General features: G+C 52.8%; 1 protein-coding gene across 4 annotated transcripts in view; it reads left to right on the top strand.

Moving 5' to 3' along the window:
* LOC133348565 (polyamine-transporting ATPase 13A3-like) overlaps positions 1-13,377 on the top strand; it is a 91,031-nt gene that overhangs the window by 37,042 nt on the left and 40,612 nt on the right. For all 4 annotated transcript variants that reach the window (XM_061561450.1, XM_061561452.1, XM_061561451.1 and 1 more), the window contains exons 9-11: positions 6,940-7,012; positions 8,274-8,405; positions 10,808-10,984. In XM_061561450.1, the coding sequence (XP_061417434.1) occupies positions 6,940-7,012; positions 8,274-8,405; positions 10,808-10,984 (382 nt within the window). The remainder of the gene's footprint in view (positions 1-6,939; positions 7,013-8,273; positions 8,406-10,807; positions 10,985-13,377) is intronic.

Here is a 13,377-nt window from a genome sequence, read left to right as displayed (position 1 = left end):
TCTGAGTCCTTTTATTACACTGGAGTCAGAAGTGAAACGGCATCTCAAAACAACTGAGAGAAAGAAGAAAAAAAAAATATTCCTGCTACATCATCCGACGACGACGACCTTCCTCAGACAGTGGACCTGCCTGCGATGGAAGAGGAGATCCGTTCTGGAACGAGTACGGGTCCGGGTGAGCAAGGTGTCGCCGCGTCGGTGGACCTGTCTGTGCCGGAGGATGCCAACTTACGATGGAGACAGATGGTGATGCAGATGGGGACCTTGAAAATCGTGCTGGCGCGACTGTGTGAGTTCACCACGCCGAGGACGACGTCGGGGAGGCCCGGTGGTGATCCGCAGGCCTCTGCCTTTCCTGCGCTGCCAGCGCCATTGCCACGTGGCACGAAGACGCCATCTTGGGCGTGGCAGGGGAGAAACGGCGGGAAGCCGCCATCTTGTCTTCACCGCGGCGGGAGGACGCCGCCATCTTCAACATCGCGGCGGAGAGGCAGCCTTGCGCTGCCATCTGGAGGTGCCGCGGGGTGAGCAGCCTGCTGTGAGCTGCTGTTTTTCGAGGGGGTGCTGCGAGGAGAAGACGCCGATGCTGCAGCTGCTGGGGCGGGAGCTTCCCGTCCTGGCTCGGGTGCATGACAACGGAGCCGTCAAGTCGCCGAACGAGTTCTGCGAGGCGTCTCAAGTTGCCACCCTGCCGTCCTCTTCTTGCTGCAGCCCCGGGCGAGTCATAACGATACGCACCCGGCCTTAACACACACCTCACTCATCTTTCGAGGGCCGGGGGGGGGCTATTTTGGTTTTCTCTTATGACTCGATTGTGCGGAGCGCGGTTCGGACTGTCTGTATGTGTGTGTAATAACGATGAACGCGCTATCTGCTTGTTGCTTGGTGTCAATATAAGTGTGTGCGTGTGTTGAGAATGGACGGAGAGTCTGCTGTATTTGCTGAGTGTCAAATTGTGTGTGTGCGCTGCTGCGTGGAGTTGTTATCTTGATGGTGAAGTTAATTATTAACTTGGGAGCGTCGGGTATCTTGCGCTGTATTATTTGTGGGTTACCTTGTGTGATGGGCTTAATTGGAAAAAAAATATATATATTTTTTTGGTGTATTGTGCTGCGAGGTGCTGTGTGCGATGCGATTGTTGCAAGAGAGAGAATAATTGTGTTGTTGCTGCAAAGTTACGACAGGATTAATGGTGTGTTGGTTGCCTGCAGATCTGCTTGCTATTGTGCTTAAATGTACGCGTGTGATCGCGATATGCTGATTGCATGTGCTGTTATACCGTTCTGTATGGTTATGGGGTGCGATGCAGTGGTTGACTATTGGAATTGAGATTGTTATTATATTGTGCGTACTTGTTGGAAATTGGTAACAAATTGGAGGGGGACCCAAAAATTTGGTTGTATGGGTGTTGTGCACACGAGATTGCGTGTATATTATAGGGGTAATTGAGCTTTTTGAAAATGAGAGTGCGCGATGACGCCGTTGTGGGTGGCTTAGATGTTAATGCTAATGGGATCGTAAATGGGCGCCAAGTGGCGTCGTGTATTGGTTGATTGCATGCAGCCACGAGTTGCTTTGCGAGTTGGGTTGTGTAACTAATGTGGTTGGTAAAATATTGGTTAAAAATTCCCCGATATGACTGCTGCGCGCAGCAAGCTGGGGCTGTGCGTCTATCGTTGTTGGGGTTGTTACAATAAGACGGGGGATGCATTTTGTGACCCCCAGCATAGGGAAGCTGGGGTGCACGAATGGAGAAAACTGGCCACGTGTTCGCACGTTGGGCCGCCATTTTCTGGCCACGTGTTCGCACGTTGGGCCGCCATTTTGCGCGCACGCGGGGTATGGCGACGATGCGCTTTGCGGAAAGGGCCGCCATTTTGAGTGCGCGCGAGAGATTGCGCGAACGCGCTGGGCGAAGGGGGACGCCATTTTGAGCGCGCGGGAAAAACCGGGGTGGGGCAAATATTCCATCTGTTATGCCTGCCATTGTTGATTGGGTGATGCACGAGTTGTGGTCACATCGGCCTATGGCTGATGGCTGACCTGACAGCCCGGAGGCGAAACCTCCGTGGTATGTCTTAAACTAATGGGCCATGTGCTCATATGGCTCGGGGAGTCATGGTTCAGTTGTGCGGTGGCAGACTGAACCTGGTGTGCCGGGGGCTCACGGGATCTGGGTTAGGGTGTTATTGTCTCTATAAGAGAACATTGCCCCGTGGGGGGAGTACAGGGGGTCTGGCATTGCTGGGGGATGAACCTTCCCTGGGCTATAAAGCATCGGACTATACGAGGCTGGTGTGTGTCCATCTCTGATGGGATAGTAAGGGAGGAGCATGGCCGAGTTGCTGCTCATCCCCGAAATTGCACTAGCTGAGAGTATGGTCAGTGGATGTTGCTGTGGGTTGACGACCACGGTGGGGGTTAGGGCGAGTTAAACGTTACCGCTGGGGAGCGTGGCTCTCTCCACGCGAGGGTGTGTGATTAGGTGTTTTGTTGGGTTGCTGAGAGTGACCATGGGTACATGCTGTGTACGTGCGATGTCTGTGCTGGTCCTCAAGGGAGGACTGCTGGTGGGCAAGAGCAGGAAGAGTCGTTGCTTGTGTTGTTGTTGTTATAATCTCCGTTGTGTCTGGGGGACTCCTGATTGTGATGCCTTCGCCCGCATTATTTTGTTCTGTTTCAGCCGAGGACGGCTGGGATTTTCTCTACGGGGGAGGGTAGTGTAATGCGGGCGTAAATGGGCGGGGTGGATATGACGATCCGAGAGGGAGGAGTCAGGGTGACGTGGGGGAGAAGTTATAGCGGGGAGACAGGAAGCTATCTGGGTCAGTCGGGGGAGTGAAGGGTGGTGAACACGTTGGGTGGTCGCCGTGCCTCAGCCTGGTGGCTGAGGGGCTCATGACGGCGCCAGCCAGCGGGGTGGAAGAGAGAGTGGAGGATTGAGGTAGGAAATGGCGAGATAGCCATAGAGGCCACGAAGGGCTGACATTGGGAGGTGGCGAGATCGCCACGCACGGAGGAACAGGGAGCAGAGATGGAGCTGCTGGGGGAGCAGCCAGAGGGCTGTACCAAGAGCCTGCAGCGGAGCTGCAGGAGCGTGGAAGGCTACGGGAGCGAAGGCAGATGTGGGGCTGCCAGGGAGAGAGTCTCAGGAGGAGTGCCGTGTGGGAAGGAGAACGCGAACCCCAAATAAAGGACACGGAGTCAGCAAGAAGTGTCTGAGTCCTTTTATTACACATACAAAGCCGAAGAGAGAGAGAAGTAAGATATGGAAGAGACGGGGAAACAGAGAGGGAGAGAGACAGAACGATTGAGAGAGAGGGGCAGAGAGTCAGAAAGAGAAACGGGGAGATACACTGACACAGAGAGAAGCACACACACACGAAAAGAGAGAAAGACGGCGAGATTGACAGGGAGGAAGGAGACGTAGATATAGGGAGAAAGACACGGAGATATATGGAGGGAGACGGAGAGACCTTTGAGAGAGATGGGGAAGCGCACCATCTCTGAGGATGCCCCATCTCTGGTGAGTTGCTTGGGGGGCGAGGCGGCTGGGCACATGCCAAGCCGGTGTCGCCACCGTCCCATTATTTGTTTGCCCCGTGCTGTCCTCAAAGGGTGCTCGTTGACCGCAGATGCCCTGAACACCCTGCGAGGCTAAAAGGAGGGGGGGGGGGCATAGCGCATGTTTATGTCTGGGGTAGGGTGATAGTGTAGCAGTGTTAGCGAGCTGCGCTGCGAACCCGGCGGCCCGAATTCGATTCCCGCTCGCGGCCAACATCAGTGCCGGTTATCTGAACCGGTCCTGGGCCTCCCCTAGGTTGACTCAGCCTCAGTTCCTGTGTAAACATTGTCACTAGGGAGACAAAGGCGGCCGGGCGTGGCACTGGCCACAGACCACTTCGCGTGCCATGCCGGCCTTCATAGGTGCTCACTAATAACACTTGCTCCAAAAGTTTGTTAAGGCTACACGGGGGGGAATCTTTGTCTTTGTTTATGTCTGCAAGGTGCATGGATAAGAATGAGCACACAGTGGGTGTTCGTCGTGCGTCTGTCGACTGTATTTTTCATGACCTATTTAACGGGCAAAAGCATAACTTGTTAATTATTAATAACAATGGGTTTTGTACCATAACATTTGAAAAACTGTGCCACGGTGTCTCTTCCGACCGCTATAATATCATTGTCTGGATATTTCCCAATCCATTTTTTTAAGTGAGTGGAGACTTTACAAACGTGCAATGAGGACCGCTGCACTTTTTCTCCATTGCTGCTGCTGCTGTTTACAATAAAATCGATTTGTGTTTGACGCCGGGGCGTCTTGGAGCGCGTTGTGCGCGCGAAAAGTAACTCGCATCTCATCTCGACACAATCGAAGGGCACAAGTCGGCTCGGCACCTACAAGTGGACATGATTCTGTCGGCAAGGGGCGAAGATTGCTGCTGTGTGTCATCCCAATTGAGTAATTTTGCGAGTACATTTTAAAGTTTGCCAATTTTGGCCCGTGACACCGGGCACCCACTACCCTGCTAGTTTCAAATAATGCCAGGGGATCTTTAAAGTCCAATGTGAAACAGATGGGGCACAGTAGTAGCAGTAGTATTTCTAGTGTTAATGCACACCGCAGTAGTCACCAGGGCGGCCTGTTGGATTTGAACCGTGGACCTCTGCTCAAAGTGTGCAAATGCTCCACTGCTGGGCCGTGTCAACTGCCCCCAAGCTAACGGTCGGATCTAATGTGCAGAAAAAACCAGACAGAATGATGCAGACAGTACAGCGGAAACGCATAATGCAGTGTAGCAGGGACAGACGGTCCAGGTGAGACATACAAGGTAGCTTTTAGAGCACAGACGATACAGACGATACAGGTGAGAGACCCACAAGGTGGTGTAGAGGGACAGACGGTCCAGGTGAGACAGCACAGACGTGGCAGAGTGAGGCAGAAAGTATAAAAAAGGACGGACAATGCAGAAGAGTCACGTAGGTAAAACATTTAATAAATTAAAATGAAAACAACTAAATTAAATCACGACGTTTCGGAAGCAACACAAGCGGTTCCACCTGAAGATGGAGGATTGTGTTGCTTCCGAAACGTCGTGATTTAATTTAGTTGTTTTCATTTTAATTTACTTTATTTTTCACCTACGTGACTTTACCGAAAACAACAAAAAGTATGGATCCTTGCAGTCACGAAAACTTCAAATCTAGAATTTATACAGAAGAGACCGAGCAAACAAGATGCTGCAGACCTGTCAGTACAGATATGACACACGACAAGCGAGGCAGTACAACCAAGACAAAAAAAGTAATCGCATCACCACCCTGAAATCGCAGCAATCCATTGGATGGGATTGGAGAGGGAAGAAAGGTTATAGGATGTGGGATGTGTGGGGAGAGGTGGTGGGGAGGTTATTCCACCATAGATGGCTATTAATAGCAAAGCAACTTTAGCAGGACTTGAACCCTTAACTTTGAAGTGGCTCGCCATTGAGCGGAGCTGCCCCCAGACCTTGACGCTGCCCACTTATTGCTGCTGTTGTTGCTGAGAGGGAGAGAGAACAGCTGATGGAGAGATCACGACTCCAAAGTTCGCCGTTTGTCGCCAAAGCAAGCACATTTTTTCTCTCTCCTCCGTTATCAGTTTTGCGTCAGTGGCAGCCAGTCTGAGCGGCCGTAAACCAGCAGAACGTTGCAGGGCGTTGGTTATATTTTTTTCTAATTGCATTGTATTTCAAAGGAGCCCAAAGGGTTAATTAGCTGTCGTGCCTGGAAAATATGACCGCCATGTGTCAGTCTCGTGCTGTCACGAAAACTACGAGACCCCCCCCCCCCCTAAAAACATCCGTTTTAAGTCGACACACGAAAGACAAAACCGTGCAATATGCATGGAATTCTGTCACGCTTTCTAACATTCGTTTGAGCATTTTAGAGAGCTCTGCGCAGGTTGACGATGTGATTCAAACTTAAGAAAAGTCAGTGGGCTTGTGCATGGCTAGAAGGGATGAGAATAATGTTTAGTTTTATTGAGTGTCGTTCATGCAAATTGCATCCCACAACCGCCGAGGAGCTACGGATGAGCTGGAAGGCAGGGAGGCCATGAACCGAATGCAACAATTGCCCAGGCTCTGCAGTCCTCTACATTTTAAGATGTTTTCAGCTAATTATTGAGTGTTTATACACACACACGAGAGGCAACTGGAACACCTGGAGAAAACCCACGCAAGGGGGTTGCAACATTGTATCCAATACAGAAGGCACATTTCATATTAGTGCACACTTTGCTATCCTGCTGTCTGATAAACCAGGGTATAGCAAAATAGCAAGCTCAATGCACTCGGGAAGAGAGTATCGCAGCATTTATGCGGTCCACCAACCCTTGCCGCCACAGTGCTGGGTTACAGGCCACTTGCACAGCCACCACCACCGAGTATCTGAACCGGTCCTAGGCTTCCCTGAAGTCGACTCAGCCTTAAATGAGTACCTAGTGCGGTGTGTAAACAACATCAGTACCGTACTGGATTGAGGCAAAGGTGGTTGGACGTGATGCTGGCCACCCGCAATAGGTGCTCGCTATATGCCTATGTGTATGTATGTGTAATGTGTGTGTGTGAGGAGTGGTAGTGTGTAGTGGTTAGCACACTGCGCTACGAACCCGACGACCCAAGTTCGATTCCCACTCACAGCCAACACCAGTGAGAATTATCTGAGCCGGTCCTGGGCCTCCTCTAGGTTGATTCAGCCTCAAACGAGTTTCTTGGTGTGATGTGTAAATATCGCCACTAGGGAGACAGAGGCGGCCGGGCGTGGTGTTGGCCACCCACCCCTTCGTACGCCGTGTCGGCCTACAATGATTCCTCGCTAACAGCACTTGCCCCAACAGTCTGTTATGGCTATACGGAGGGTCTTTGTCTTTGTGTGTGTGTGTGTATGTGAGAGCAGCAATACTTGATGCTCCATGACATGGTCGAAGCTCACAACGTGGTCGGGGTGGTCGTCTGCCGTCCAGGGAAAGGTAAGCGTCCCTGTGTGTGTTGCTGTGGTGTTGGCTCTGCACGTGGCCCATAGTCCAGCACTCTAAAGGCAGGACGGTTGGTGGATCACCACACAAATATTGTGAAACTCCGTTCCTGCGGACGTCCAGGAGGTACTGTAGCCTGGCTCGCCATGAGAAGGCGGTTCAGTAAATGCAGACTCCACCTGTTGTATCGGTATGGAATCGAGTGTTGCCCCCTCGCATGTGTGGGGTTTCTCCGGGTACTCCTCCCACACGTAAAAAAAAGACTCGCGCTCTTCCGTGTGTTGCGGATTGTGCCGTGTTGTGAGATGCAGTTTGCATGAATGGCACTGCTTATACTTATCGTATATATAATTGTATAGTGCCTTGGTCCAAGGCGCTTTAAAATTGTACATTAGATGAAAGTGATTAAAATAAAGAGTGGGATTATTAATCAAAGTGGTGTTGTAGTTATGGTGACAGGAGGACAGGTGGAAGTTGGTAAGAAGGGGTTGGGGTAGGGTTAAGGGTAGTGATAGGGGTTGGAGTATGCCTGGTCGTAGCTGTGAACGGGGCAGGGAGTAGCAGTAGGATGGGCTCGGGGAGAAGAGATGAGGGTTGTTTTAAGGAAGGATCAGAAACGGGTTATTGTGAAGATGATTGTTTTACGTGCAGTGGGAGTTGGTTCCAGTGACGGGTAGCGAGAAGGGAAAAGGATTGAAAGCGAGACTGGGCGCAGGGCGAGGGAGGCACACAGAGAGGGACGGTAGAGACTGAGACCAGAGAGGATGGGTAGGGACAGTGTGGCAAGACACGAGAGACGGGGGAGACACTTTACGGGGATAGAGCTTTGTTTACCCCCCGCGCGTGAGGAGCAGGTTTTCTCCCGGTGCTCCGGTTTCCTCCCACGTGTATAATAAACACAGCTTGTCATTACTTGGCTGAAACCTTCTTAAGATAAATACCCAATACGTAGCAGCGGCAGCAGGAGCTTCCTGAAAAAGAGTTGTACGACTCCGTGTGGCTCTCTTAAACAACTAGATTATTAGGAGCTTGCTAACAGCACTTGCCCCAACAGTCTAATAAAGGCTATAGTATGTAAGTGTGTATGTGTCTCAAATGTGCATCTGTGTCTCTCTGTTTGTGATTCTATAATTGTCTCTGTATCTGTGCGTCTCAGTGTGCATATGTGTCTGCATGTACCTGTGTCGTGAGTGTGTATTAGTATCTGTGTACGTCCGTGCGTGTGCGCTCATCTCTCTGTCCTCACTTCACCCAGACCCGGAGTCGATCCTGTCCACGGAGTTGGTTCCGGGAGATGTGATGGTGATCCCGCCCGGTGGGACCATCATGCCATGCGACGGAGCTCTCATTAGCGGAAGCTGCATCGTTAACGAGAGCATGCTCACAGGTCAGCCAGCGAGTCGCTCGCTCGCATACTTGCTCACTCACTTGCTCACTCACTCTCTCGCTTACGTGCTCACGCAGTCTCCCAATCAGTCAGCCGATCGTTTAATCACTCAGTTATTCATTCACATGGCTTGGCAATCATTCAGGTCGGTTTGTCAGTAAACGATCAGCCAGTCCGTAAATAAAGACAGTCATTCACCTTAGCTAGTGACTTAGTGAGTGAGCTGTTCAGTATGTGCAGTTATATAATCATTTGCTCTCTCGCTCAATAAATAAGTCAGGATATCTGTCAATCAATCAACCAACCAGTTAGTCAGTTACTGGATCAGTCGGTAATAAGCCAGCCAATGAGTGAGTGAGCCAGTCCGTAAGATAATCAGTGGGTCTCTAGCTCTATCAGTAATATTGTCAATAAATAAGTCAGGATATTTGTCAATCACTCAACCAGATAGTCAGTCACTGGATCAGTCGACAATAAGCCAGTGAGTGAGCGAGTCCGTAAGATAATCAGTGGGTCTCTAGCTCTATCAGTAATACAGTCAATAAATAAGTCAGGATATCTGTCAATCACTCAACCAGTTAGTCAGTCACTGGATCAGTCGGTAATAAGCCAGTGAGTGAGCGAGTCAGTCCGTAAGATAATTAGTGGGTCTCTAGCTCTATCAGTAATACAGTCAATAAATAAGTCAGGATATCTGTCAATCACTCAACCAGTTAGTCAGTCACTGGAGCAGTCGACAATAACCCAGTGAGTGAGCGAGTCAGTCCGTAAGATAATTAGTGGGTCTCTAGCTCTATCAGTAATACAGTCAATAAATAAGTCAGGATATCTGTCAATCACTCAACCAGTTAGTCAGTCACTGGATCAGTCGGTAATAAGCCAGTGAGTGAGCGAGTCAGTCCGTAAGATAATTAGTGGGTCTCTAGTTCTATCAGTAATACAGTCAATAAATAAGTCAGGATATCTGTCAATCACTCAACCAGTTAGTCAGTCACCGGAGCAGTCGACAATAACCCAGTGAGTGAGTGAGTCAGTCTATCAGGAATCCATTCAGTCTCACAGCTGCTTCCTTCTCACTTCTCTGGGCTCTTTCCAGGGACTCACGGTAACTCTTATAACCATGCCCGTGTCTCATTTTCACCACCCTGTTTCAAAGCGAGGCTCCGTCAGCCCGCTGCGCTTGAGAACCTCGGTGTCAACTCGGATTCGCGCCCAGAATCTCAGCGGTGTGGGCTCAATTTTAATCGCAAGACCGTCATGAACCCCACTGTGAGACATCCAAACCGAGGGCTTGAACCGAGCCTCTCAGTGGCGCTGGTTCAGTACTCTCATCATGGCTCTTACGAATAAAAGTAGTTTGTATATAAGTAGCGTCCAAATGACGCAACTTGGTGAAGGGCGATCGACGTGGGATGCCGAGGCAGGGAGGCACAGGAGATATGGGAGGGAGTGAGAATAGCGCTGTGGCGCAGCTTGGAACGAAGGAACAGGCGCCCAGCACCACCAATGAACCCCAGGGGCAGCGAGTGCACCAACAACGAGCCCCAGGGCATCCTTGGGATAGAGTTATGGTTCTTTTTTTGTTCATGAATAGTGAGACCTATTTAGCTTCAAGTTGTTAAACTGAGGCATCTTTTACGTTCTGACTCGGTGTCTTTGTGCTTCTTTATCATCATCATCACAACCACTACCACCACCATCGTCATCATCACAACCACTACCACCACCATCACAACCACCACCACCATCATCACAACCACCATCACAACCACCACGACCATCATCACAACCACCACCACCATCATCATCACAACCACTTCCACCACTATCATCATCACAACTACTACCATCATCACAACCACTACCATCATCGTCATCATCACAACCACTACCACCACCACCATCATCACAACCACTACCACCACCATCATCATCACAATCGCTACCACCACCATCATCACAATCGCTACCACCACCATCATCATCACAACCACTACCACCACCATCATCATCATCACAATCGCTACCACCACCATCATCACAATCGCTACCACCACCATCATCATCACAACCACTACCACCACCATCATCATCATCACAACCACTACCACCATCATCATCATCACAACCACTACCACCATCATCACAACCACCATCATCATCATCATCACAACCACCATCATCATCACCTTGATCACAACCACTACTACCACCACCATCATCATCACAACCACTACCACCATCATCATCTTGATCACAACTACCACTACCACCATCATCATCATCACAACCACCATCATCATCACCTTGATCACAACCACCACTACCACCATCATCATCATCACAACCACTACCACCATCATCATCTTGATCACAACCACCGTGGTCGTCTCCGCTGGCAGGCGAGAGCGTCCCCGTCACCAAGACGAGCTTGCCGCGCCCGGCGAGTGACGCGACGGGGCAGGACGAGTTCTTCGACGCGGAAGCGCACAAGCGGCACGTGGTGTTCTGCGGCACGCACGTGGTGCAGACGCGCTTCTACAGCGGGGAGAGCGTGCGGGTCGTCGTCGTACGCACAGGCACGAGACGGATACACGACACCGCCACTATCGCCTCTATCGCTACCACCCTCTACCACTACTGCGACCGGATCTACCACTACTGCCCCTACCACTACCGCCCCTACCACTACCGCCCCTACCACTACCGCCCTCTACCGCTACCGCTTCTACCGCTACCGCCCTCTACCACTACCGCTTCTACCACTACCGCCATCTACCACTACCGCCATCTACCACTACCGCCCCTACCACTACCGCCCCTACCACTACCGCCCCTACCACTACCGCCCCTACCACTACCGCCCCTACCACTACCGCCATCTACCACTACCGCCCCTACCACTACCGCCCCTACCACTATCGCCATCTACCACTACCGCCCCTACCACTACCGCCATCTACCACTACCGCCCCTACCACTACCGCCCCTACCACTACCGCCCCTACCACTACCGCCATCTACCACTACCGCCCCTACCACTACCGCCCCTACCACTACCGCTTCTACCGCTACCGCCCTCTACCACTACCGCTTCTACTACTACCGCCCCTACCACTACCGCCATCTACCACTACCGCCCCTACCACTACCGCCCCTACCACTACCGCTTCTACCGCTACCGCCATCTACCACTACCGCCCTCTACCACTACCGCTTCTACTACTACCGCCCCTACCACTACCGCCCCTACCACTACCGCCATCTACCACTACCGCCCCTACCACTACCGCCCCTACCACTACCGCCCTCTACCACTACCGCCCCTACCACTACCGCCCCTACCACTACCGCCCTCTACCACTACCGCCATCTATCACTCCTGCTTCTACCACTACCGCTTCTACCACTACCGCTTCTACTACTACCGCCCTCTACCACTACCGCCATCTACCACTACCGCCATCTACCACTACCGCCCTCTACCACTACCGCCATCTACCACTACCGCCATCTACCACTACCGCTTCTACTACTACCGCCCTCTACCACTACCGCCATCTACCACTACCGGCATCTACCACTACCGCTTCTACCACTACCGCTTCTACTACTACCGCCCTCTACCACTACCGCCATCTACCACTACCGCCATCTACCACTACCGCCCTCTACCACTACCGCCATCTACCACTACCGCTTCTACCACTACCGCTTCTACCGCTACCGCCCTCTACCACTGCCTCTACCCCTGCCGCCTCGTACCTCTACCGCTACCACCTCAACCGCCTTTGCTGCTACCTCCCTTACACCGCTAACTCCCTCTACTGCAACCGCTCCTGCCGCTTACCGCCCGCTACCGCTTCTACCGCTACCGCCCTCTACCGCTACTGCGACTGTATCTACCGCTACCGCCCCTACCACTACCGCCCCTACCACTACCACCCCTACCTCTACCGCCCCTACCGCTACCGCCCCTACCGCTACCGCCCCTACCACTACCGCCCTCTACCACTACCGCCCCTACCTCTACCGCCCTCTACCACTACCGCTCCTACCACTACCGCTCCTACCACTACCGCCCCTACCACTACCGCCCTCTACCACTACCGCCCCTACCACTTCCGCCCTCTACCTCTACCGCCCCTACCGCGACCGCTCCTACCGCTACCGCCCCTACCGCTACCGCCCTCTACCACTACCGCCCCTACCGCTACCGCCCCTACCGCTACCGCCCTCTACCACTACCGCCCCTACCGCTACCGCCCCTACCTCTACCGCCCCTACCTCTACCGCCCCTACCGCGACCGCTCCTACCGCTACCGCCCCTACCGCTACCGCCCTATACCACTACCGCCCCTACCGCTACCGCCCCTACCACTACCGCCCCTACCGCTACCGCCCCTACCGCTACCGCCCTCTACCACTACCGCCCCTACCGCTACCGCCCCTACCGCTACTGCCCTCTACCACTACCGCCCCTACCGCTACCGCCCCTACCTCTACCGCCCCTACCTCTACCGCCCCTACCGCGACCGCTCCTACCGCTACCGCCCCTACCGCTACCGCCCTATACCACTACCGCCCCTACCGCTACCGCCCCTACCACTACCGCCCCTACCGCTACCGCCCCTACCGCTACCGCCCCTACCGCTACCGCCCTCTACCGCTACCGCCCTCTACCGCTACCGCCCCTACCGCTACCGCCCCTACCACTACCGCCCCTACCTCTACCGCCCCTACCGCTACCGCCCCTACCGCGACCGCTACGGCTGTCTGCTCCTACCACTATCACCCTCTCCCGCTGCCGCCCTCTACCATTACCTTGGTCCCTGTATCCGCTAGTACCTGTGTTTGTGTGTGTGGCAGAGGTTGTGGGGAGTGGTTTGATTCTCAACCGTAGCTAACATCACAGGTACGTGACATCACGGTTCTGGGCCTCTCCTAGGTTAACTCGGAATAAAATGAGTAC

This window comes from Lethenteron reissneri, chromosome 27, assembly GCF_015708825.2.
Source record: "Lethenteron reissneri isolate LAM-NWPU_2019-01 chromosome 27, ASM1570882v1, whole genome shotgun sequence".
Taxonomy (NCBI): Eukaryota; Metazoa; Chordata; class Hyperoartia; order Petromyzontiformes; family Petromyzontidae; genus Lethenteron; species Lethenteron reissneri.
The sequence above is the reverse complement of the archived record's forward strand: the minus strand, read 5'-3'. Positions and strand labels throughout refer to the sequence as shown.